Genomic DNA, 27,924 nt, shown 5'->3' on the forward strand with positions numbered 1-27,924 from the left:
GGGGTCTGCCGCGGCGTCACCGCTGACGTCGCTGTCGGACCCGGGCCGCCGCCGCCGCCGCCGCCGCCGAGGTACCGGGGGACCTGGAGGGGAAGCGCCGGAGATGAGCGCTAAAATGGCTGCTCCGGCTCGGGCTGGTGAGTGCGCGTGAGGGGCGCGCGCGGCTGCGGCGGTTGGCTGAGGGAGGCTCCCTGCGGGAGCGGCGGTCCGACGGGAGCCCCCGGGGCCCACAGGCACCTGGCGGCGTGTTCCCGCCGCGCAGGACGCAGTGGGCGGGGGGGGGAAAGGGGCTGCGGACGGACTAAGGGAAGCGAGCCCAGGGGCGCGTGGAGGAGGAGGTGACGGTGGCGGCGGCGGCGGCGGCGGCGGGTCCGGCGAATTTAGAATTGGCGCCTCTGGAAAGTTACGGTGGGTCGAGCCATGCCCTGGTCGCTGCCGGCCACCTCCTGAGTGCCGGGAGATGCTGTGAGGAGCTGTGCCGCTACGTCCAGGGGCACTGCGGAGCCACCCTGCGCTGAGCGAGCTGGGACGAGAAGCAGCGAAATCGGGGGGCTGGGAGGTTGCAGAGGGGGAGTCGTGCCCTGACCCGCGCGTTCCGGAGTGGGGAGGAGATGTGATCGCGAATCTGACCGTGTATCTGGTGCGGCTGAGCTTGTTCAGCGGAGCTTGCGCTGTCGGGCTAACACTGCATCCCACCCCCGGCTCTGATTGCGGCCAAGTGATGCTTGAAACGCCCCTGGGATGGTTTGCAAGGGCAATTCTAGTCCTCCCTGTAGAAGGAATGTCTTGCCTTCCCTCCATTGATCAGGTCCCAGCACTGCCAGCACCTGCTGCCACTTAGAGACACTTAGGATCTTTGAATACCAGCTTCCTAAACCATTCCGCTGGCCTTCGGGAAAGGAATGCTAGGGGGGCTAAACTTGAAGGGCACAAGAAACGTGTCGGCGTTAGGGAGAACAAAATGACTGCTCGAGTTTAATAAAAGATAGTAGGATTCGCCCTCCCCTTGCAATAAAAAAGAAAGTGAAACATGGTGATTGTTTCAACTGCAAGCTGTTTGATCTGTTGTAAATTCTATTGATAGATAACCGGATAATTTCTTGCAATTTTAATTTTGGAAACTTAAAAAAAAATTAGCAAGTCTTGAGGGAGCTGCTTTATTCTCAACCCCCCACTCCCCATTTTAAAGTAATTGTCAAATCTTGCTAGTAGGGGGGTTGTGAAATTAGCATAGAAATACTACTTTCAGGCCCTGCAGTTGAATTCCTTATTATCTGTTAAGTAGCTGCCTGTGGGGTAAAAGTAGGGGGTTGGTATCATTGGGCCTGGAATTCATTTTCACTTGTCTTTAAAACCATCATTAATGTAAACAAGTAAAAAGAATTGGCTGTTCACTATGATTTAGAAGTTTAGAAAGCCAAACATGAATTAAGCACATGTTTATAAAATAATTCATAATCACAGATTCCATATTCAGTTGTCTTGAAGGAGATAAACACAGTATTCTTGGGACCATAATCTTTTGATCCTTTTTTTTTTTTAATCCTTAATTTAGTCTCTCCCTCACTCCTCAATCTCTCTAGCTTATTGTGTTCTAGCCATTAATTTTGCAGTGGATTGCAGATTTTTTCAATCCAGTATTCATCATTGTAGACAGTGTTGAAATTTAGAGACATTCTGATATTGAGCAAATCGTTCAATACTTACATTGTAGACAGTTGACATGTAGCAATTTTAATTGTGCGTCAGCCTTATTTTTCATTCAAATGTTAATTGTTCCATTTTCTTAGCTTAAAAATTGAGACCAGTGAATCTTTGTTTAGTATAATATACAATAATAAACTTTTTTCTAGTATTTAAGATGGAAAATTTTAATTTTCCCAGTTGTTTGATCTCTTTTTCATGGATGTTTTTCTTCTTGAACTACAAAAAAAAAAAAAAGGAATAAGGTGTTATATAAGTCTTCTACCAAACTTTTCCTCTACACACTTAAATCTTCTTGAGCATTGGTGGTATATAAGAGGATTTTCTGCCTTTTGGATTGTTTGAGGGCAACCTGATGGTATTTTATTTGTATCCGCGGTGCCTGACTTTCTGCTTACGTGGGGAAGAAAACCTGTAAATGTTTGCTGAATCGGGGTTTGAGTGGTACAGGAGAAAGGCAACACTTTGGCCTTTTATTTATTTGTTTGTTTTTGCTTTTTAGGGCCGAGCCTGCAGCATGTGGAATGGCATATTCAATCCCAGGCTGGGGATCAAATCGGAGCTGTAGCTGCCAGCCTACATTATTACAGCCATAGCTACACCAGATCCAAGCCGAGTCTTCAGCCTCCACCACAGCTCATGGCAATGCTTTAACCCACTTTCACCTTTAACCCCTGAGCAAGGCCAGGGATGGAACAGAGTCCTCATGGATACTAGTTGGGTTTGTTATCACTGAGCCACAACGGGAACTTCCCATTTTAGCTTCTTGGTAGCAGAAAAAAAGAAAAAAAAAAGTTTTTCTCCTTCCTGTAATGTTAGCCAGAAGAAGCATTGCCAGATTCTAATAGAATTGTGTGGTTGAGGGAGATTAGGGAGAGGCTGGAGCATGAGTTTAGGCATCTAATCAAGATAGGAAATGTATGCCTAGGCATTTTCTGGATTCAGTAATAGGGACAGTTTTGCTATTAGGCCCAGCCCAAATAGGTGACAAGTAATTGAAAAAGAGAAGGATTTTACAAATACTGGCTTCTGGTAAAGATCACTATAAGAAGTACACTGATTTTTCACAGCCTTTCAGACATTATAAAAACCTTAAAGATTCATTTTTAATGAGTATTGTATGCCAAAGAAAATGTTATATTCCAAGAACATATTTGTTAGGGCAAGCATAGGTGTACTAAAATAATAGTCTAGGCATTTTACACAAAGTATTTAAACTCAGTTTACTAGACCAATGGTAGAATGGTCAATCTTTTTATGAACAGTTCCCATCTTGTTAGGAAGTTAGCCACAGTGGGTTGTAATGATAAGTATTTTGGAACAAAATTGCCCTTAAGTGAAATACTTGTGAGTTGGGAGAGGAGGAGTGAGGAAATCAAACAACCTGGTGGCAGAACTTGCTTTCCAGGAGCTTTTTCTTAAGTCATCAACTAGAGTCAGTCTAGTTCAGGAGACATGCTAGAGACTTGAAAAAGGCCTAGGGAAAGAGTATCCTTTATTTAATGAGGAATTTCAAGCAAGATCAGGGTAATTATAGATTCTAGATCTCTAGAGGAAGAAAGAATAACCAGAGCCTTTCTAAGGATGAAGGAAAGAAAATACATGAGGATGGACAAGGAGAGGTGCCAAAACACATAATAGGCGTAATAGCTTACGTAACTGAGAGCATGGAGAGTTTGAGAGCCCATTGGGTTTATCCATTCAATAATTTGTCATTCAAAAATACTGAATCATTTCTCTGTACCAGGCACTATGCTTGACCCTTGGCACTTTACAAACATTTCCTAAGAGGACAGGGTACTATAGCGGTTCCGTGAAATGAGTGGAAAACTGAAAATTGCTTATAAGGAGTGGGAAGGGTTTGTCCTAATTTCTGTGGATAAAGTTATTTTCATTCTTATCCAAATGTATGTAAAGGTTGTGGTGGTTAGTGGCTCCTAAATCCCACTTCCAATTGAAATTGCCGTTTGCTCCTATCTTTTATTATGGAAAATAACAAGTCTTCCTACTTTTAATAGTTTTTAGAGGATTTGTTTAGGTTATTTGGTTCGGTTAAAAGAAAAATAAGTTTTGTTAAAAAATTATCGTTGTTCAAATAAAGTTTGAACATATGCTTGTTCTTTAATATGCATCCCTCTGGGAAGTCTCAGGAGAAATTCTTTAATGAAATAAAGACAATTACTATGCCACAATTTTATTTAAATATTCTACTTTATGCCCAGTGATACATACGTTTTTTCATCAGTAAGAATAGAATGTATATAAATATTTATAAAAAACGTGCACACCCATTTCCTATGGGACAATAGCTCATATGCCAGTTATTAAAAGTTTAAAAATTTAAACTTATTAACAATGTGGTCACTTGTATATAAAAACATTTTAACAACAGATATGTGGGAAATGGCTGGTCACAGATGAGTAGAAAGTGTACAATGCGCCGCAATCTGAAAGCTCTTGGATGTCAGGTTAAGGAATTCAGATTAATCTAATGGTCTTTTAAAGACTTTCAAAAAATTCTTTAATTGTTGTAAAACTTTCTTTTTTTTTTTTTTTTTTTTTGTCTTTTTGTTATTGTTGTTGTTGCTATTTCTTGGGCCACTCCCGCGGCATATGGAGGTTCCCAGGCTAAGGGTTGAATCGGAGCTGTAGCCACCAGCCTGCGCCAGAGCCACAGCAACGCGGGATCCGAGCCGCGTCTGCAACCTACACCACAGCTCACGGCAACGCCGGATCCCGGATCGTTAACCCACTGAGCAAGGGCAGGGACGGAACCTGCAACCTCATGGTTCCTAGTCGGATTCGTTAACCACTGCGCCACGACGGGAACTCCGTAAAACTTTTTAATAGTTGTAAAACTGTGCCTATAAGACACACAAGGAATTATTTAAAATGTAAATTTTGTGTGATTATTTGGCCAAATATGAGCTATGAAAGAGGGAATTTTCTTAACAGAGCAAGATGATGTTATTTTAATGATTATTCATATTTTCAATTAGATTCTTCCCAGGAGTTCTCGGGCAATGGTGCACAGGATCTCTGGAGCACTGGGAGGCAGGATTGATCCCTGGCCCGGGACAGCAGGTTAAGGATCTGGTGTTGCCACAGCTGCGGCATAGGTCACAACTGCAGCTTGGATCTGACCAAAAAAAAAAAAATTTAGAAATGTATATGAAATGTCTATAAGCCATTTCCCTCATTCTGTGTCAGATTTTAAAACAATTTAGTTTGGCTCTTTTTGTGTGTTTATTTTTCATAGTAACTTTCTGACTTTCATAAAATCATATTTTTAAAGCAGAAAATCTGAAAATTGTGCTACTAATTGCATAAATTAGAAAATCTATATTATTTTCATATAACTGATCTTTGGTGTCTAACCTCTTGTAGGAATATACTTGAAAGTATATTCCATGCTTTCTTTCTAGTTGTCTTTTAAAGAAACTGAGGTAGAAAGCAAGTGTTAACTGTGAAAAGGTCTTTATGGTAAAGGTAACTAAAGTTTATAGTGGAATGTTAATTTTTGAACTAAAAAAATTAGCTACCCTTCTAATTTTTCAGTGTTTCTTGTAAGCACCTAGAAATACCTAAATACCTATATTTAGAGTACAAATATTTATTTGAAGGATCACTACATGTCATATCAGAACTTAAAGTAACCTAATTAGGGTTGAGACAAGATGTCTCAGTTTGCTTTTATACAAAACCCGTTTTGGGTATCTGAAAGCGTATAGCGTGGGACAAGACACATGGTGGGGCATTGGTTATGGAAAGAGAAAGTAGGGTAATGACATCAGAAAATATCAAGAAGCTGCCTTAGCTGGGCAACAAGGGCCCATTTGGTTAAGAAGAGGGGTCAGTTTTGGCCACTAGTGATCAATGGCTTTCTATTCTTATCCACTGATTTAAATGCCACAAAGAAAACTGCACTGAGACCTGCAGTTAATACTAGTTGATTGTGCCAAGAATCTGGTAGCCTGAAACAATATGGCCCCCAAACCTATATGATCTTCATAAAGATCTTATTTATTTTCATTTTTTATGGCCACACCCATAGCACATGGAAGTTCCTATGCCAGGGATTGAATCCAAGTCACAGCTGCAGCAATGCCAGGTCTTTAACCCACTGTGCCAGACTTGGAATCGAACTCTCGCCTCCACAGAGACCCAAGCCACGCAGTTGGATTCTTAATCCACTGCACCACAGCCGGAACTCTGCCTTTACCTATTTTGACTAAGGAAATAAGGAAACTACCCACCAGATAAGTGGCAGAGTAAAGACGTGTACAGAAACACAAGGATTCACATTTGGCAAACCCAAGCCTTTTAGGAAGTTAGGAGAGAATTAAAAAATTTTAACTAGAAATACTTTATGAAGGCTTTGGGCCTTGAGGAGATAAATTTGTAAAAGATAGAGGTGAAGGAATGGTGATGAGGAAATGAGCTCGAGATGATTCTTTTTGGCTGGAGTGCACATGATAGGGGTAATAAGATGAGGCAAAAAAGATTGGTTGAAATCTGGTGAATTTTGAAATCAAGACTGGCAAATATATAATTTTTATTGCCGTATTTCAAAAATTGAGTTGTGATCAGTAATCTTTGTTAATGAAGTAAAATAGGAGATAACAGAATACATTATTTTTTTAAGGGTTGTTTGTGAAACTTTTGTTCCAGGTATGTGTGATATATGTGTACACACATTTACTGGCACCTGATATAAAGTTTCTAAATCTGAGTCTTAGTCAAAATTGGAAATCCATTGCTTTATTTGACTATGAGGAACCAAAGATTCAAAGCAAACTTGAGGATTGATTTGGCGGGGTATTACTATGAAAGAAAGGAAGAGTCCAGATGCTGGGAGACCAGTTAGAGGTTATTGCTGTGCTTTGAGAGTGATTTGTACCTAATGAGAATGCTAGCTCTGGAAATGGTCAGGAATAAAGACTGGGGAATGATAACCCTATATATGTGACAGATTGAATATTTGGCATTGAAAAGATGAGAGGGAGGAATCAAAAAAAAAAAAAAAAACACCTTTTAAGATTTCTAACCTGGTTTCTTAAATGATAATACAGTTTCTTTAATAGAATATTGAAAAAGCTAATTCTGTGAAAGGCAAGATATATAGGTAAACTGAATGAAGTGTGCCTGAAACAGTTCAGAAAGGCTAAGACTGAAGATAAAGTCTTGCTAGGTATCTACCTAGATCTGATCACTGAACTTGTGCTGGTAGGGTGAGTTCACTGCAAAAAGAGGTTTGAAGAGTTGTTAAAATAGATTTTAGAAAGTCCTCGCTAGGTTGTAAATATAAGCAATTTTATGTTGTCGAACTGTAACAAGTTCAGTATTTTACCTGTAATCTTATTTGTTGTTTGTGTGTGATACAAACCTTTGATTACAAATACCGTACCTAGTAACATCTTATGTTTTCTCGTCATTTTAGCTTTCTGCTTTATAATTGCTTTAATGGTATGCTAACTCTCTGTAAAATAGTTAGCTTTCAATAAGTCAAATACAATTTTTTTTAAAACTTTAGAGATTTGCTAAAGGGAATTTAACAAATAAAATGCTCATGTATGTGGCTTGAAAAGTTTAAATAGCTTTCTTTTGAACAAATTAAAGTTTTTGTCTTCAAGCAGTAACTAAAGGCAAAAAAAAAGCTTTCAGAATATTTATAAATCCATCTGTCTTTAAAATAAAGATAACATACTTGGTTTTAAAAGAGCCATTTCATAGCTGTTAATTGGAATTTCAAGAGAAATTTTTTTACTGTATGAGAAAGTGATATAGGTAATTTTAATCTTTATATATAGATTTCATGCAAAACATGCTGGCTATTCGTAGGTTGCTATTATATGTGAGGACAGGTAATAGTTTACCAGGATCTACATGGAGGATGCAAAAATGTTTTGCTAACTCTCTAACATGAATATACTGCCCAAAATCACTTATCCTATCTGCTGGAGCCAAACAGGGTTAATGCATAGCTTCTCAGCAGTGGATTAGCAAATGAAAAGAAGTGCTCTGAACCCAGAAGAGGGAAATAGGAAGTGTCAAGAAATATTCCCACCCCCCTTTCTTCTCTTCCAAGCTTTTAGATCTTTGTGTGATGAGGCCTCTTTGGGGATACCCTAGTAACTGTCTCTGAGCTGTGGCTCCAGGCAGCAGAGCAAACTGGAGATCTCTGGTGGCAGCAGCCTGGCTCTCTTGCTCCTGCTTTCTTTCCCACCCTTCCCTTGGTCGTCCACCCCCTACTGGTTTCTTTCATAAATAGACTGGATAAGTGGGCCCCCTACTCTAAAATATTAATCTCATGATCTGTCATTCCACCATTCTAGTTTCACTTCTTGGGATTTTTAAAAAGATTTTATCTGAAAGATCCCCTTTTAAAATGCAAATACCCCTGGGAGAGGTCAGACCTTAGTCCTCAGCTAACATCTTAATTATCAGTTAGCACCTATGATCGCCTCAGTACACATTTGCCTGAGAATAACGTGTGTCTGAAACTGATAACTAGAAGGAAACTAGCATTTATAGTAATAGTAGTAGTATTAATATTATTATTATTATTGGCAGCTAAGATATACTGAGGGCCGTATTTATTAAGTGCCAGGAATTGTTGTAAGTGCTTCACAAATATAAATTTCCCTAATTGCTTCCTCAACTGATGTTATTACCACGTTATTTTACAGATAAGAAGACCGAGGTATGTGGAACATGAATAGCTGTCCAGGTCACATAGTAAATAAACAGCCGAGTCTTAGACTCAGGCCTTTGGGTTCCAGAGGGCTCTCTCTTTTGTGGCGGGACTTCTTCCCTGCTGTATTGCTTCAGAGAGAGATGGCATCTGATCAACATTTCACCCTTTTCACAATTTTGCATCAAATAGAATCATGCTCTTTGATTATAGACCACTTCCTGTTAAAGGTCAGGGAGCTTGCCATCACATAAATAGATTTTTACTAACTGTAATGAAATAGGCAAGTTCATTGTAACTAAGGGAAAACGTTTGCAGGATATAGAGGAGAAGGAAGTAGAGAGACTAGTGTATAATTTGGCACTACTTTTCCTACTTAAAACTTGTTACAAGTAACACATTCATTATTTGGGGAAATTTAAAATGCGGTTTAAAAAATAATTTGCAGGAGTTCCCGTCGTGGCACAGTGGTTAACGAATCCGACTAGGAACGATGAGGTTTCGGGTTCAGTCCCTGCCCTTGCTCAGTGGGTTAAGGATCCGGCGTTGCCATGAGCTGTGGTGTAGGTTGCAGACACGGCTTGGATCCTGCGTTGCTGTGGCTCTGGCATAGGCTGGTGGCTACAGCTCTTATTAGACCCCTAGCCTGGGAATCTCCATATGCTGTGGGAGCGGCCCAAGAAATAGCAAAAAGACATACACACACACACACACAATAATAATAATAATAATAATAATTTGCAGTCCTACTATGAGAGATAACACACGAGTGAATGAATATGTCAACTCAAACCACCTTTTTGTATTTTTAGAATGAAATAATTTTCCTTGAGCATAAATAAACAGCATTTCCCACTTCATCTCTGCAAGAAGTTAAAATAGTTACTGTCTATGACTTGCCAGAAACAAATGTTTAAATTATCTGTTTTTTATATGTCCCTTTTTAAATAAAAGTAGATAGGCCCCTGGATTCTTAAATCTCCATGTTGAATATGTTCTTTCAACCATTGTTTGGTCAGCACTGATCTACTTCTGTTCTTGTCTTTGCTTCAGCACTGCTCCAACTTGAATTTCCTTGTAATATCTGGGGCAGTGGAGTCTCCTTTAATCACTCACCCCTCCTCCATATCTGTCATTCAGACCCCTCTATAACCTACGTATTTCATCATGTCATTCTCCTTTGCAGAATTCTTCAGTGGCTTTTTATTGCCTGTAGGCTCTGGAAGCAGGCCTTGGGGATGATCGGAGCCAGGAATTCTATAGGTCCCAGGTGTCAGGTTTAAAAGGGGAGTTGGAGATGTATTCGTGTTCCAGGTGGCCACATCCCCTTGACTCTGTTGACACCACATAATGAGAAAGGGCCAGGCAGGGATTCCCTAAAGTGTCAGGTCTGGGACTTCATTGTCTGTGTCTAAAGGCAGCAGCAAGGATCAAGGCTGAGAGACTGTTTAGGCGCTTGATTGCAGTAATCCACTTGATTGTGCCTTGGTCCGAGGTGGTGGCACAGTGGGATAATAAGTCAGATTCTACATATATTTTGAAGGTAGAGCCAACCATTTTTCCTGAAGGATTGGTGTGGAGAGAGAATGGGGTCAAGTATGACTGCAAGATTATTAACCTCAGTACCTGGAAGAATTTAGGATAGTGGAGCATATTAATCATTGATGTTTTACTTTTGCCATTAACAGCTACTATTAAATGCTGGTTCTAAAAAAAATGCTATATGTGACCAGATTTTTGAACCTTGGGAAATTTTGAGGGAAGAGAAATAAAATGTGTGCAGATGTGAATGCTGGGGACTGGTAGTCTTAAATATATATTCAGCATACCCTGTATCTAAAAAATTAAAAAATTGGTGCAGTAGGGGGGCAATATATCTGGTTGCTAGGAGATTTTCCTAAAAAGAGATGGGAAGACACCAAAAATGAAATCAGCTTTACATTTGCAGTTTTCTTAGGGTCCTGGAGATGGCACCTGCAAGTACCATTGAAATTTATATTGTCTTCCTGTCCTAAAAAGTCAAAAGTATTGGAGTTCCCTGGTAGCCTAGCAGTTAAGGGATCAGGTATTATCACTGCTGTAGCATGGGATTGATCCTTGGCTCAGGAAATTCTGCATGCTGTGGGTGGGGCCAAAGGGGGGGGACATTAATCATGCTACATACAATGTTTTGAGTGTTCTGTAACTAGATCCCCACCTGCAACTTAAAATTTATGTTCAATTTATGTTAAATCAGTGAAGAAAAATATTTTGTGATTCTTTACTTTTTTTTTTTTTTTTTTTGTGGTCTTATTAGGGCTGAACTTGTGGCATATACAAGTTCCCAGGCTAGGGGTCAAATCAGAGCTGTAGCTGCCAGCTTAGGCCACAGCCGCAGCATGCCAGATCTGAGCCGTGTCTGAGATCTACACTACAGCTCATGGCAACAACAGATCCTTAACCCACTGTGTGAAGCCAGGGATCGAACTCACCTCCTTATGGATACTAGTTGAGTTCGTTACCGATGAGCCATAACAGGAATTCCCTGTGATTCTCTACTTTTTAACTAGATTTCAGTTCATTGTTTTTAGATACATATTGCATATGTGTTCCTTTAACTGATAAAGGAACAAGTCTGGGGATGAAAATCACATGTTTTGTATTATCTTGGGGTTTTTTTGGGTGTTGGTTTGTATTTTGGAATAAGCTTCTAATTTCAGATAATGCTTAGGTCTGCCAGAATGCAAAAGTTCAGTATATGCCACCCACTTCCTACTTTCCTGTTTTTATTTTTTATTGGCTTATATATCCCCCATCACATTCCTGAGAGTCTTTTCAAACACCAAGACAGAGGGGAGAATGTTTTTCTCTCTCCTTAAGGCACACTGTCAAGTCTATCAAATCGGTATATTTATAGAGCCATGAATTCAGGGTCATTATTGATTTACTAATGGAAAGCCAAATTTAAAATGGTAATTTAGAGTATTTAATACTATTTATTTAAATAAACAGAATGTAATACTGATTTTTTTCATTTATAGCTATGTGTCAGATAGTTATCATTCACTGAGCATTTACTATGTCAGTGGTTCCCTAACAATTCAGTGAAGGTGGTATTATGATTTTCCCTCTTTCACAGATTAAGTTTAGGAAAGTTGAAATATTTGCTCAGATCAGACATACAACAGTATTTTGAAGAGGTAGCATTCAAACTAAGCTTCTCTACATCAGAACCCATGCTTTTAACGAGTTATGCTTTAGTAACGCCTCATAGGGCTCTCAGATTGTAGATATTAATGACATATATTTGGGTCTTACACATCCCAGTTTTTGAGAAGATGAATGCTTTTGTAAACTACTCTCAGACTCTTGGGTAAAAGGGATGCGAAAAGTGGTCACTACCCATTCTTTGTGGCATAAAATTAAAAACAAAGTTGTAAAGGGAATCATCAGAGGAGTTCCCACTGTGGCTCAGCATTACGACTAATACCCACGCGGGTTTGATCCCTGGTCTGGCTCAGTGGGTTAAGGATTCAGCATTGACGCAAGCTTTGGCCTAGGTCCCAGATGCGGCTTGGTTCTGGTGTGGCTGAGGCTGTGGTGCAGGCCTGCAGCTGCAGCTCTGATTCGACTCCAGCCTAGGAACTTCCATATGCTGTAGGTGCGGCCCTAAAAATAAAAAATAAATAAATTTTACAAATAAAGGGAATCATCAGAGAAAGCAGTGTGTGTTCTCTCAGAGCAAGGTGGATGAGAGATGAGTGAAGTCTCGAGTAAATGAAAAGTGAGAACTGCCTATGGTACTATGACAGGCAGCCCAGATTTGGGGAGCCAGAGGAGCAAATTTTTTAAATTATTCCTAGAAAAACACCCTGTAAAAAAGAAAAATACTGGTTTCTTATTTTTTTAACTGAAAATTAACACCGTTCTGCTTAGTTTTCAGATGCTTCAAGTGTGAACAGAGACTTTCTTGGATTATGTGTTTCTCAGCCAGACTAAGTACATGCTAACGATGGATAAGTGCAAACACATCGGGCGGTTGCAGCTTGCTCACGACCATTCCATCCTCAACCCTCAGAAATGGCACTGTGTGGACTGTAACACAACAGAGTCCATCTGGGCGTGCCTTAGCTGTCCCCATGTTGCCTGTGGAAGATACATTGAAGAACACGCACTCAAGCACTTTCAAGAAAGCAGTCATCCTGTTGCCCTGGAGGTGAATGAGATGTATGTTTTTTGCTACTTTTGTGATGATTATGTTCTTAATGATAATGCAACTGGAGACCTGAAGTTACTGCGAAGTACGTTAAGTGCAATCAAAAGTCAGAGTTATCACTGTACTACTCGAAGTGGAAGGGTTTTGCGGTCTGTGGGTACAAGTGATGATTCGGATTTCTTACACGATGGTGCCCAATCTCTGCTTCAAAATGAAGATCAAATGTATACTGCTCTTTGGCACAGGAGGAGGATACTAATGGGTAAAATCTTTCGAACTTGGTTTGAACAGTCACCCATTGGAAGAAAAAGGCAAGAAGATCAATTTCAGGAAAAAATAGCAAAAAGAGAAGTGAAGAAAAGACGGCAAGAACTGGAGTATCAAGTTGAAGCAGAACTGGAAAGTATGCCTCCAAGAAAGAGTTTACGTTTGCAAGGTCTAGCTCAGTCCACCACAGTCGAAATAGTTCCTGTTCAAGTACCACTACAAACCTCAGCATCCCCAGTGAAAGTCGTATCTACCTCAGAAGATGTAAGATTAAAAAAAGCCAGTGACTTCTCCGTTAAACGAAGGCCCATCGTAACTCCTGGTGTAACAGGATTAAGAAATTTGGGAAATACTTGCTATATGAATTCTGTCCTTCAAGTGTTAAGTCATTTACTTATTTTTCGACAGTGTTTTTTAAAACTTGATTTGAACCGATGGCTCTCTGTGACAGCTAATGATAAAACAAGATCATCTTATAAGCATCTTCCAGTCACAGATACAGTATATCAAATGAATGACTGCCAAGAAAAAGAAACGGGCTCTCTTCACTCCAGATATCCAAGTTTATCCTTAGGACTAAGTGGTGGAGCATCAAAGAGTAGAAAGATGGAGCTTATTCAACCAAGGGAGCCTAGTTCACAATACATTTCTCTCTGTCATGAACTGCATACTTTGTTCCAAGTCATGTGGTCTGGAAAGTGGGCCTTGGTCTCACCATTTGCTATGCTACACTCAGTATGGAGACTGATTCCTGCTTTTCGTGGTTATGCTCAACAAGATGCTCAGGAATTTCTTTGTGAGCTTTTGGATAAAATACAGCATGAACTGGAGACAACTGGTACCAGGTTACCAGCGCTTATTCCCACTTCTCAAAGGAAACTTATTAAACAGGTTCTGAATGTTGTGAATAACATTTTTCATGGACAGCTTCTTAGTCAGGTACGGATTTTTTTTTTTTTTTCATCTTGGGAATTCATAAAGTGAAGCCTAGAAAGATACATATTCTCTGTATATCTAGTACGTTAGAACTAGTACAGTTTTCAGATCAAAACACTTTTACAAATATGTATGAAGTCGGTTCACTCATTTATAGCTGTTTCCTTCATGAATCATTGGAGGTAATTTTACATCATGGTGTTAGCGTTTTTTGATGGAGAGAAGACATCTGCAAACAGAGCTTCTCAGGTCAATAATTTGCATTCGTTCTCTGAGGGATTGAGAAGAGGAGCGTGTAATCCCACAGGGAACAGATGGGAAAATACTTTTGTACTGGGAATGGATTTGGTGGGCACTTGGGTGATTTCAGGGACCAAGAAGTAACCCTGGAGGATTTCCTATAAAATCAAAGTGGGCAAAATTTGAAAACTTGAACAAGTAGGTAGAGAAATTTTAAGGTAAATGTGATTTCATCTAGAACGATCCTAAATGGTTTTCTTTAAATAAATCTACAAAAATTTCCCTTGTGAAAGTCACAAAACAATAATCTTTCATCTAATGAATGATTCTCTAGAATGAGTGGGTTTGTTAGTAGACTATCACTAGACAAAGACTCCTTTTATAGGCAATCAGGCTGTATTTCCCCCATACACATGCCTCTGTTCCTCCGTTCAACTTCCATAGTAATGTTACCACCTTTTGTTTTTATAGCATAATTTTCTGATATGTAGTTTAAATAGTTCAAATGTATTTCTTCTTGGGGGATATCTATGAAGTTTATTTCACTTGATATTTCAGAAATGTATGGATTCTACATTGTACCAGCAGATAAGAGTTGTGCTTCTTGTACTGCAGGCAATTTTATTTTTCCACCATCTTTCTCTGTGGCTTCTTTTTATGCCAAAGTTTAAAATGCATGATTATACAGAAAAGTAGTATATATTCATAGAAAACCTATATGGTACAGTTAATCTATGCAGAAGAAAAGAAGAATCATCCCTTAATCCCATCACTCCACACAACACACAAATAAGACTATTAACATTTTGGTACATTTCTATCTAGTTTATTTTTTCTTCTGGCTTTTTTTTTTTTTTTTTTTTTTTTTTGTCTTTTTAGGGCCGCACCCACGGCACATGGAGGTTCCCAGGCTAGGGGTCCAATTAGATCTGTTGCCTCCGGCCTATGCCACAGCCGCAGCAACGCCAGATCCAAGCTGCGTCTGTGACCTACACCACAGCTCACAGCACTGCTGGATCCTTAATTCACTGAGCGAGGCCAGGGATCGAACCGGCAACCTCATGGTTCACAGTCGGATTCGTTTCCGCTGTGCCACGACAGGAACTCCTCTTCTGAATATTTATATATTTTTTCTCCTTAGCTGTATGTCATGTTGAATTTACCTGCTTTTTTCATTTAATAATATGAAGATTTTTTTTAATAATCGTTAAAATATATTTCATCATTCTTTTCACATTTCAGTGTCTCTCAGATGTATATACAGGAGTTTAACCATTCCCCCTATTGTTGACTTATAAACTATTTCTAATTTTTCTTTTATTATAATGTCAGGATCAATTAATATGTTTTTTTCTAATGATTTCCTTAGAACACAGTCCTAGAAAGGGAGAAATACTTTGTCAAAGGGTAGGAGTTCTGGCAACTTGGTTGCAAATCTAGAAATTTACCATTTTTTATTTTGAGTAGTATGAGAAGGGCTATCTGCTTGTTTTTCCCTTTATGGATGAATTTTGAAATTAATAAAAATTGTTAATGCCAGCCTCTCTTCCTTTCAAACATGTAATTAACTCTTAGGAAACTGGTCATCTCAGAAGATTCAGAGGTTTGTTACTAGAATGGCTCCCCTCCCCCACCTCCCACCACCTGCCCCAAATTCAAGAAGCTGTTCTCAAAAGGTCAAACCATGGTCCTCGTGAGTCCCCAGAGTAAACAACAGGAGTATTCTTTTCTCTGTGTCAATTTGTTAAATCTAAAATCTGCATTAAAACTGGCTTCTTTATTTTGTTGTTTGTTCCAGCAATATAGCTTTTATGAGAAGGTAGTGATATTTCATATCTCATGTGTATTAGATCTATGGAGTATGTCTTCAATTATGGGCATTGTTTGTTGGCATTAAATCCTGCTAAATGCTTTGCTAAAGTTATTATTTTTTTCAGTTACTAATTTCTTATCTAAGTTATTAGAATAGCCCCACATTTGCAGTTTCTATATTTTGAGGAAAATTTTAATAAAGTGATGTTTGCTTTAAGTGGGAATATTCACATTATATTTATGTTATATATACTGTCTTTTGAAGTTATCAGTGAATGAATGTATATAATAATATACTGTATATAAAAACATATACTGTATTTTATATGTACTATATTTTAAAATCTGTATATAAAAATATACTAAGAGTATTGCACCTGTAGCATGGTTAAGAGGTTATAGGGTTTGGGGGGAGAAAATCAGTGAAAAATGAGAAAGGAAAAAGGGCAAACAACCTCAAGTCTAATAATCTAAACACATTAAATGTATATAAGTATATATGATATATATTATGTATGTATATATACACATACACACACGCATATATATACACACACCTACATAATGTATATCTAATTAAATGAGCTCACAGTTTGGCTTTTTTTTTTTTTTTTTTTTTTTTTTGCCACTTCTTGGGCCGCTCCCATGGCATATGGAGGTTCCCAGGCTGGGGTGGAATCTGAGCTGTACCTGCCAGCCTACGCCACAGCCACAGCAATGCGGGATCTGTGCCTCGTCTGCAACCTATACCATGGCTCATGGCAATGCCGGATCCCCAATCCACTGAACAAGGCCAGGGATCGAACCCACAACCTCATGGTACCTAGTTGGATTTGCTAACCACTGAGCCACGACGGGAACTCCTGGCTTTTTTTTTTTTTATGGCCACACCTGCAGCATATGGAGGTCCCTGGGCTAGGGGTAGAGTTGGAGCTGCAGCTGCAGGCCTACACCACAGCCCCAGCAATACAAGATCTGAGCCACATCTGCCACCTACATGTCACAGCTTGCAGCAGAGCCAGATCTTTAACCTAATGAGCGAGGCCAGGGATCAAACCCACATCTTCGCAGACACTATGTCGAGTTCTTAACCAGCTGTGCCACAATGGGAACTTGTCACATTTTGTTTCTTTACTGACTTCAGACTTGACTAATGCCCTTGGAACTTAAAGGAGTTATGCTCTGAGTTAAAGCTCATCAAGGCATAATGAGTTTATGGAAGGAAAAGTTATAATTAAAAAAATTCCCTGGAGTTCCCGTCATGGCTCAGTAGTTAACGAATCCGACTAGGAACCACAAGGTTGCAGGTTCAATCCCTGGCCTTGCTCAGTGGGTTAGGGATCCGGCGTTGCCGTGAGCTGTGGTCGCAGATGTGGCTCAGATCCCGCATTGCTGTGGCTCTGGCATAGGCTGGCAGCTACAGCTCTGATTAAACCCCTAGCCTGGGAACCTCCATATGCCACGGGAATGGCCCTAGAAAAGGCAAAAAGACCAAAAAAAAAAAAAAAAAAATTCCCTGAAAATAAATAGATTACTCAAAATTCTGATGGTGTATTTTCAGAATAAAGCTTATTTACTGGCAGTGACTTCTAGTAAGAGAAGTACATGTTTTGACAGAAGGATTGTAATCTGAGAAACTAATATTTTTATTTGCAGGTTACATGTCTTGCATGTGACAACAAATCAAATACCATAGAACCTTTCTGGGACTTGTCACTGGAATTTCCAGAAAGATACCAGTGCAGTGGAAAAGATATTGCCTCCCAGCCATGTCTGGTTACTGAAATGTTGGCCAAATTCACAGAAACTGAAGCTTTAGAAGGAAAAATCTACGTATGTGACCAATGTAATTGTAAGTAGAGGCTGTATATTCTCTTTGCTTTTCTAAGATTAGCAAAGAGAAACACAAGTGAGAGGAAGCTGGAAGAAATTCTTTTAAGTAGCAGTTGTAGAAAGAAACTGTTAGTTTATCAAAAGAAACTAGGCTAGGTGTTTCTACTTTTTAATTGGCATTTGTGAAGTAGATGTTTGTTTTGCCTTATTGTTGATATTAAACATTTTGATCCTATCATCAGTTATTATAGAGAGAGAGGATTCATAATTTAAATTTAATATGAGGGCAGAATAAAGTAGCAGTGGGGAATAGCAAAAGGTAACCAGGTTATTTAGTACCGAATGAATGCTTTATGAGTTTTTGCTACATATCAGAACATTGATATGTAGATAATGTATGTATATGTGTGTGTATACATACCTATATAATAGCAAATAAGACATATAGCTGGATTGCTGCTGTGGACGTTGGCTTCATAAAAGCAAAGATTTATTCAAAAACCATCTACTGACTATCTCTTCTGTATTAGTCATTGTTCTGGTTGCTGTGGATAGAGGTAAGATACTTTCGAGGTGCTCACATACGTAATGAAGGAAACAGACAGCTAAAATCTATACTAAGTTTTCTATAGAGGTGAACATAAGAACCCAACCGTGAGGGGTGAAAGAGCTATTTCAGTTAAAGAGAAGCATCCTCCTCCAGAGAAGTGGTATATAAAACCACATCAGATGTGCGGTAGCTTTATCTGATCTCTCTTTCTCTGTCAATGTGTACATGGCATTTTAGTGTTTATACTATATATTCGCAGGGATTCTCCTTAATCTCCTATGTCTGAAAAACTGATTCTAGGGCTTTAGATACTAAACTTCTGTTTTTTGGTTTTTTTTTTTTTGTCTTTTGTCTTTTTTTGTCTTTTTGTTGTTGTTGTTGCTATTTCTTGGGCCGCTCCCGCAGCATATGGAGGTTCCCAGGCTAGGGGTTGAATCAGAGCTGTAGCCACCGGCCTACACCAGAGCCACAGCAACGCGGGATCCGAGCCGAGTCTGCAACCTACACCACAGCTCACGGCAACGCCGGATCGTTAACCCACTGAGCAAGGGCAGGGACCGAACCCGCAACCTCATGGTTCCTAGTCGGATTCGTTAACCACTGCGCCACGACGGGAACTCCCTAAACTTCTAAAGTAAGATAAAAGAAGCATTGGCTGTTCCAGCGTTGAAGAAATGGCACTTGAGTTGATGGTATTCCAGAACAACTTGTTCTAACATTGTTTTCTGAGTATTATCTAGTACGAATTCTGTTATAAGGAACCTAAAATTTATAAGGCTAAAGGAAATAAAGTATTTTTTTTTTCGTGGACATAAATAGTCCTAGATGCTTTTCATTGTCAAATCTGGGAGTAGAAAGATATTGTGAATGAATGCAGAATATAGGGGTGGCGGGGGCAGTTTGGCTATGCCCATGGCATGAGGAAAGTTCCTAGGCCAGGGACTGAACCTGAGGCACAATAGTGACAAATCCATATTCTTAACCCATTGAGCCACCAGAATATGGTCTTATAACATGTTTGTGTGTGTCTCCTGGGTCCACCAAATAAAGGCCTAAAAGAGCTGCTTTAATTTAATAATGGCAAATGTTTAAAATTATAGTTCAAGGAGTTGATAACCTTTGCCTAGCTACACTTGCATCATGTATTCTGGAAGACAGTCTAAAGGTAGGTCTCTTGACATTCAGGAGCAGCTGGATACCTGGATCTCAAGGGCATAGATGTGCAAGAAAGGCTTCTGGTGGCAGGTGGAGATGGGTTAGAGGACAGCCTTCTAGTGGACTGACTCCACTGCTGCCATGGCTGGAGTTGCAGTTGGTGTATAAGTTGAAGGGTAGCTCCTGGATATCAAGAGCAAACTTGTGGTAGCCAGGGGCCCAGCCAGAAGCTGCAGGACAAGGTTCAGAGGTGGACCTCTAGAGAAGCAGAGTAAAACAAGACGAATCCTAATGAGTTCTACTTGTTTTAAGATTTAGAATAAAAATAACAAGACCTGAGGAAGGCCTCAGATGCAGAGCTAGTAAAGGCCTGCTTTCTCAGACAGTGGCCAGTACTGGGGTGGATCCCCAGGAAGCGGGACTGGGCATTCTGGGCGGTGAGGACCTATACCCCCTGGGACCCTGATGAGCCTCAATAAAAGAACTGACCATGAACATTTAGTTAAGACTTTGGTTAAAGTATGTTCAGGGAGAGCTTTTAACTTTTATTAGTTGGCATGGCCAAGTCCATTTAAAAATATTGTAGCACTGTATCATTCTGTTGCCTTACTTGCCGGATTATATGACAAAATGTACAGTATATGGTGGGGGTTATATAAGGGGTGCCTCCTTATACCAAAATCCACTGATGCTTAAGTTCCATAGTAGGCCCTCTGTTAGCTTCAGGTTTCCAATCTGCGGATTCCACCAACGGCACAGATGTAAATTTTGATCTGCAGTTGGTTGAATCTGTGCATATGAAACCTTTGGAGGACCAGCAGCTGTATATTGAAAAAAATCCTCATGTAAGTGGACCCATGTAGTCCAAGTCTTTGTTGTTTATGTGTCAACTGTACTTAGTTGTTTATGAGTCTGCCTGCCTTGATTAGCTCGTAAGTTTCGTTGTGTCTGTTTATGTAATTATAAGTGTTTTGAGGGCAAGGCCATGCCTTTATCTCTAGCACAGCAAAATGCCTGTAACACAGTAGGTATTTAATTGATAATACATGTCTGAATTAGTTTAAGGGTTTACTCAGCATTTCCTTGTATCCTTAAATGTGATTCTCATTCTCTCTTTGATATCACAGCAAAGCGTAGAAGGTTTTCCTCAAAACCAGTTGTACTCACAGAAGCTCAGAAACAGCTTATGATTTGCCACCTACCTCAGGTTCTCAGACTACATCTTAAACGTTTCAGGTTAGTAGTAGTATTACCAGTTATCTACCAACTATACATTTCTAACTTGATCATTCCTTGTGCTCATATTGTGCTTTAAAGCTTAACACGCGTGATAAACTTTAATACTTGGCTAGTAGATGATTTATCTACTTCTACTCTTATTTTTTTTCTCTTACGGAAAAAAAAAAAAAATTCTGTGCATCTCAATTTGACAGCCCTGGAGCTGTTCCTGTCTGCGGTTAAGGTTTCCACTGCAGGTGCAAGAAAAAATGTTCTTGTCTGCTCTGATTGTGGCAGCACAGAATGAATGGGGGAATACAGGGAAAGACACTTTGCAGCTCACAGATAACCTTGTGAGCAGTAAAAGCCTGTATTACTACAAAGAAGAATTTGAGTTGACAAGAAAAGTATTGGAAAATTATTCCCCTACATCTTTTTCTTCTGATTGATTCCACTTGTAAAAGCCTAAGTCTAATTAAAAGCAAGCCAATAGGGAACAGAAATTCTGACTTGTCTCTAGCCTTGATCAGTAGACCCGTGTTCAATAACTATTCTTCTGATGAGCTTCCCTTATATAAGGAATGCATTGCTAATCATCAGGCCCCTCAAATTTTGGTCTGCTAGGTAATACCACTCTCCTTGTAAGTTTCTGCTTATAGTGCTTAATATTAAGCATGTTTTAGGTATAACATTTTTTAAATTTAAATTTATAATTTGAGAGGATTTGTCCCAGTGGCTTCATCCTTGAAAAACGTTTGAACAATGATACAGCAGGTGAATTCAAAGCAGTTAAAAAAACACAAAAAAACTTGAGTCTTCAGAAATACATTTAGGAGTACTAGTTGGCAAGATCTATTGGTTAATCAAAGCATATGGTTTCATACCTTGTAATAACCATGTTAACCTGAGAGTTTATTGTTTTAAGAAATGAGAAGTTACTTTACGTGCTATGATTTGAAAACTATTGAGATCATCTTTCTTGTACGTATTAGTTGTTGTGTTTTTTGGGGTTTTTTTTTTTTGTCTTTTTAGGGCCGCACCTGCCGCCGCACATGGAGGTTCCCAGGCTAGGGTCAAATCGGAGCTATAGCCACACCTGGCCAAGAAATATCCAGATTATGTCTCCCAGAAACAAATTGTAGCTTCTGGGATAATCCTCCTCAAGGTATTGACAAGACAGTAAAGAATTAAAAACCCTTTGGTTCCATGGATTTGTGTTTGAAAGGGGAAGATACTCTGGCCATACTTTCCTGAAAGTTAATTTTCTTCCTGTGTTATCATGTAACCAAGCCAAATAATTTATTTGAAAACCTTACTGTACCTCTTTGGTAAATAAGCCTACATATCTCCATCGATAGCAGCCACCTTCAGCATTGAAAGCATTTTCCGTTTACATGATTTATTATATGTATGATTGTACTCTCTGCTCTCTGAAGCAGTCTGTTAGATGACTGCTTAGACCTGGTATATGGTTATTTTCCCTTGATCTTATTGATAATTTTACCCTGGTTTGTTTGTAGGTGGTCAGGACATAATAACCGAGAGAAGATTGGTGTTCATGTTGGCTTTGAAGAAATCTTAAACATGGAGCCCTATTGCTGCAGGGAATCCCTGAAATCCCTCAGACCAGAATGTTTTATCTATGACTTAGCTGCTGTAGTAATGCACCATGGGAAAGGATTTGGCTCAGGACACTACACTGCCTACTGTTATAATTCTGAAGGAGGTATAGATGACAAAAAGTATTTTATCTTGGTTAAGTCTTGGAAGCCAGAGTTCAGGCTTTAGGGATTTTTTTTTTTTTTTTTTTGTCTTTTGGCCTTTTCTAGGGCACTCCTGCGGCATATGGAGGTTCCCAGGCTAGGGGTCGAATTGAAGCTGTAGCCGCCAGCCTACACCACAGCCACAGCAACTTGGGATCCAAGCCACATCTGTGACCTACACCACAGCTCATGGCAATGCCGGATCCTTAACCCGCTGAGCAAGGCCAGGGATGGAACCGCAACCTCATGGCTCCTAGTCTGATTCGTTAACCACTGAGCCATGACGAGAACTCCCATAGGGATTTTTAAATTGGCCAGCCACTAAGTCATCTTAAGTAAAGTCACTTGACCTCTTGTTTTCTTACAAGAAGAATGCTTCTGCAGTATTGTTCACAAAAAAACTGGGAGTTTTGTGCAGAGAGCGAGATATTTTTCTGCAGGACTGCAGTATTTTTTACTTTTAAGGGCTAAAGGAATAAGGATGGTCTCATTAAGTCATTGAGAGTGCTAGTCACCTTTCCAAGAATAAGTCCTCTGTTTACTGGTTTAATTGAGTTAAATTTGTTAAAGAACAGAGCAGTTAACAAACTGGGGGATCACAGATACTTGGAACAAACTTTGAGTTCAAGTTCTAACTTATAAAACTCACGTTCACTTATTTTTACTTGCCTCCATGGACCCTGGAAAAGAGGTAGGGACACAAAAAGCCCAAATAACCCATGAAGGCAGTTAATTTAACACTGAACTATCAAGAGTTGTACACTATTTGTTTTATAGTATCACTAGTAGCAAAAGCACTAACTGGTTAAGATAACAGGAATTAAAGATAGTCAAATGAACTAATTAGATTCTCTAACTTCAAATTACTTCTAGAATAAAGGTAGATAATTCCAGAGTAACATACTGCCCAAGTAACATATTTTCTAATTAAAAATAAATTGGCTAGACAATTTTCCCTTCAAAAAATCTTTCCCTGAAACTAATGTCTTTAAATTCATGTTTTCATTTATACTAGAAATTTCTAAAGTTCCTTTGTAAACATTGCGGTATATTTTTGTGCTTCATTCTAGGGTTCTGGGTACACTGCAATGATTCCAAGCTAAGCATGTGCACTATGGATGAAGTATGCAAGGCCCAAGCTTATATCTTGTTTTATACCCAGCGAGTTGCTGAGAACGGACATTCTAAACTCTTGCCTCCAGAACTCTTGTCTGGAAGCCAACATCCCAGTGAAGAAGCTGATACCTCTTCTAATGAAATCCTTAGCTGATCCAAAGATAACTTGGGGCTTTCTTCTTGTGATTTGTATATATACTTTTTAAATGGGCTGACTTAATAATTTTGAGCTTCATTGTTTTTTTTACTAATCAGAGCACACTATGTTTACACATTTTGTATCTAACTACAACAGATCTCTTTTTTAGAGACAAAGTTAGGGTATCAGTGATAGCAGGTAACTGAACTTTTCAAGTACTTGGGTATTTTAAACTTGGAGTGTTTTACCTAAGTCTGATGTTACCTTTTTTATATTTTGATGTCTTAATTTGACGCAATGATGAATTTGTGCAATCTTCTACTGATGTTTAGGTGGCATCATTTTATATATTTCCTATTTATCTTTTGTAGCTATTTTCCTTAATTCTTTGATTAGAATATTAGATTTCTTCACTAACAGTTTTACCAGCAAAAAAGGGGGGGGGCATTTCTTTCAGATTTGTATATTAAAGTCACTTTTGCCCATTGAAGGGAGTTAGGCTACTACAAAATGAAATATCAAGTTATCACCTAAATTCTCATCAATCATATTCATTAATATTCCTGAAGCTTTGTGTGTTAAAGGGCTTAGAATAGTCATTACTTTGGTTAATGCAACTTCCTTTTCTCAAAAATTTGTTTTAATAATTGTTCTTTATTTGGCATAATCAAACTGTATACAGATGAAAATGACAGCTTTATAAATAGCATATTTAAATGACTTTACTATGGACATGAAAACAATCATGACTGAGAATTATAATGATCTTGTCTGGCAGCAAATAGGTTTGTCCAGGTTGTAATAAAGCAGTCATAAAAAAAATTTGAATTTAGCAAACAGTACATTATGAGGTAATACAAGTGCAGTTCAACTTGGATATAAGTTCATTTTATACATAACATTAGACCTCTTAAAAGCTTTGTACCATATTGTTATCTTGAGATTTTTAAAGGGCTAAGTCTTGAAGAGAAAAATTACATAGGACAGCAAAGATAACTGTTCAAAATTGGCACCTGGACAAAATATTTAGCATCTTATTTTTCTAAATAACTAAAGCCTGGATTAAGTTATATTTACTAGGATTATGTGAATACTAAGAGCCTCTTAGATACTCAAATACTGGGCCCTGACTTTTTAAAATTAAAACTTAAACTTACGTTTTATTAAACTACATAGAATGAAATACTCTTTGTTGTTCCCTAGTAACCTTAACAGATCTCTTTCAAGTCCTACTGCTGCTAACTTTTATTCAGAAAGAAAGAATCCCGTAACCTCAGTGGACAAGCTGTGTAAGATCTAAGCTCAGTGTTAACCACTCACTGGAAGATCATTTATCTTTTCTCAAATGGACCTGCTGCAGGTTGAAATCTTAATGAAAGCCCATGTCCTGTGAATGCTGTCCTCTGCTAGTCATCATCTAAAAGGTTGAAAAAGGTCTCTAATAGGAAATTGCCCTTAAATTTTAGAGAAGTCATCTGGAGCAGCTGATCATGAAGTACAATGAGAATTTTATCACTGAACAGACAAATCATTCGTGCCAGAACTACAGCTTGAGTGTTAAATGGCTAAGGTTTAAAACCATTAAATACCTATGCAAGTTGTTACCTCAGCTGTTAACATAATCGTACCTCATTAAAGTTGTATGTGTCAAGATACTGGAGTCTAGCCTTTTTTAATTTCGAGGATTGCTTTTTTAACTGCTATACCTTTTAATACCTAATTTGGGGATATTTTAACATCATCTGGAAGCTCTGATGTTTGTGTCTGTAATGGTATGTTGCTTGTTTAACTACTTACTTCAATGTAAATACACATGAGAAAGAAATGTGACTTAGCCCTTTACTTTTGTAAACCCTTAACACAAATACTTATGGGGGAAGTTGTCTGTGAAGTCAAAGGGGAATATTCAGAACCTTGTACTTTATGCTCGGTTTTGCTGTGAACCTAAAACCAATCTAAAAAAACCTGTCCATTAAAATAACAAAATTAAAACCTAGTTAATGAACAGAAACTTAGATTTTTAACAGTACCTTTCAGTGTGGACTTCTATATGGTTAGAAGTTATGATCTAACAAAAAACAACATGTTTTGGTTGTAAAATAATTTACTAAAGGCACTATTGTTAAACATCAAACTAGTAATTTGTTACCAATAAGGTACATCATTTGTAAACATGACATAATGATTTCAAAAGATAACATGGCTAGTAGGTAAACAATACAATTTTTTTAAGTAACAGCTCTCCTATTTACAAGATCATATCCCTTCCAGCCACTCCAGGGACATGCAGTGATGCCACTGCTCCCAACAGTTACTTGGGAAAGGAGCTTGGAGCTATATGATTGGTTTGCGATCACTACTGCTAAAGACGACTTAACAAAGCTCCAAAATTCTTGACTCAGAGTCAATTCTAAAATTCTTGGGTTTAGAAACCAAGATCCTTTACACCTCCCACCAAAGCACATCAAAAAAGTATGGCCTCAAAACCCCAAAAGAGCTAGCTGGAGAACCAAGCCCTGTAACATGTCCAGGCATGAACTTGTGAGCTCTGCCACGTGCACATCATCACAGGAAATGGAGAAATTATTCAAAGGTAGCCATTGGACATTAGCACCATAATAAACATGGCTCATATAGCTAAAAACTAGATTGTTTATCCCACAAGTTAACATTCATTTATAGCTCTAATGTGAAAGAGCGGCTTTTCAATGTATAATAAATGATTTAGTACAGAAGACAGTTTCCCCTCCTATGAGAAAAGTGTTAAACAAAATACAAACTAAACAGCATCCCAGAGGCAACTGTATTGTGCTAAAGCATATACAAATTAAGGCTTTACCCTGGTACATAACAATTTCGAAATTAAGTGGGAACATTCCCAACAAATCATTCACACAGAATTCAAGCAATCTGTTCAAGAATTAGTTGTGGGGCTCACTTCAAACAAGTTACTTTGCATCTTACATTCAATGTACGCCACTTAGCTGCTGTAATGAGTGTCACTGTAACCTCACTGAAATACCACCCATGATGTTAAGAATTCAAGCCAGTCCAAGGGCAGAGAATTTGGTTTACTAATGAAATAGCCTAATTCAATTAACTAGAACAAGATCCAAACATGGGAATTTCTCCTGCTTTTATTTTTGTGGTTTTAAGTGCCATTTTGGCTTACTGAATACATTTCTCAATATATCACTGAACAAAGGATCTAAAGGTTGAGATTTTATTAAATCAAAGTTTTAAGCTGTTATAATGTTCCTACCACTTTATGTTTTAATTAGATGTTTCCAGTATCAGGAAAAAAATGAAAGACGAGGACTAATATGGTCCTAAAACGAAAGTTAAGGCAAAATATTCCTAAAGCTGTATATTAATTTATGAAGATTCTCCCAGTTTATGCATGTGTAGATCTTGTTTTAGCCACTATGTCAGTTTCAATGGGGGTCTACAATCCAGATAAAAGACTCTACATTTCCCTACAGTAAGCTAAACTATTTCCTGTACAGAATTATAACCACAGACATTGAAATATAGCTCTTAGATCTGAAAATGTCTTTATTTTTTAGAAAATGGATTCCAGGAAGGTTAAAAAGCAATACCAGAGGGTATAGGTGCAGAACTGGATGTAGTCATTCAAAGCATTCAATTAAGAATATGGCAATATAAATATCTGAAAAGCATCTCTTAGGTGTTTGAAACAAAATGTGTATGTCATTCTTAACTAATTGGAGTTTTATACCATTTCCTAGACAGAGGAGAAACAGTTAACATTTCAAAGTCCTGAAAGCTTTTTCCTTGGTTAATTACATTAAATGGTCTGCCTTTGATCAAATTCCTTCCTTTTTAAACATGGATAAAAGTATTACATAAGTCCACTGTTAAACAGACAACATGTCGAAAATTATTCTGGTATAATGTATTCCAACAAAGCTTAGAAAATAAAAGATGTTGTGGTGGCTTTGGACTAAGTTTAATAGTCATCTCCTCTGCTGACAACTTCTTTACATGTTGGACGCAAAAGTATGGTATGTTCAAACTGTGCTGTATATGATCCTTTAATGTCACATAATGGTGGATATGGATCTACAATGCCCAAGTCACACAGATTCTTCAGAGCCATCAAGTATTTACTTTCTCCCAAGCGATCCAGCCATCTGCGACAGAAGGCAAGGGTGCCAAAGTTTTCATTGATGACATTTAACAAGTGTTTCGTTCTTGGAAGCCTAAGAGGAGAAAATCCAAAATTAATAGTTGGCTAAAAAGTTACCAACTAAATTCCTCCTAATACTAAGGAAAACTCAA

General features: G+C 38.6%; 2 protein-coding genes across 4 annotated transcripts in view; one reads left to right on the forward strand and one right to left on the reverse strand.

Moving 5' to 3' along the window:
• USP44 (ubiquitin specific peptidase 44) lies at positions 1 to 26,504 on the forward strand. 2 transcript variants are annotated; one of them, XM_005664245.3, is made up of 6 exons: positions 2 to 137; positions 12,314 to 13,799; positions 17,505 to 17,700; positions 20,514 to 20,622; positions 22,125 to 22,330; positions 23,438 to 26,504. In XM_005664245.3, the coding sequence occupies exons 2-6, from the start codon at positions 12,381 to 12,383 to the stop codon at positions 23,635 to 23,637; spliced, it is 2,130 nt and encodes a 709-aa protein (XP_005664302.1). In that variant the 5' UTR covers positions 2 to 137; positions 12,314 to 12,380; the 3' UTR covers positions 23,638 to 26,504. The 2 variants fall into 2 exon arrangements, with proteins under 2 accessions (XP_020948399.1, XP_005664302.1); XM_021092740.1 differs by lacking the exon at positions 22,125 to 22,330 and having other exon boundaries at positions 1 to 137.
• METAP2 (methionyl aminopeptidase 2) overlaps positions 26,412 to 27,924 on the reverse strand; it is a 35,335-nt gene continuing 33,822 nt past the window's right edge. For both annotated transcript variants that reach the window (XM_003126711.6, XM_005664247.3), the window contains exon 11: positions 26,412 to 27,845. In XM_003126711.6, coding sequence (XP_003126759.3) covers positions 27,593 to 27,845 — 253 coding nt within the window. In that variant the 3' untranslated portion in view covers positions 26,412 to 27,592. The remainder of the gene's footprint in view (positions 27,846 to 27,924) is intronic.

The sequence above is a fragment of the Sus scrofa genome, chromosome 5, assembly GCF_000003025.6.
Source record: "Sus scrofa isolate TJ Tabasco breed Duroc chromosome 5, Sscrofa11.1, whole genome shotgun sequence".
Taxonomy (NCBI): domain Eukaryota; kingdom Metazoa; phylum Chordata; class Mammalia; order Artiodactyla; family Suidae; genus Sus; species Sus scrofa.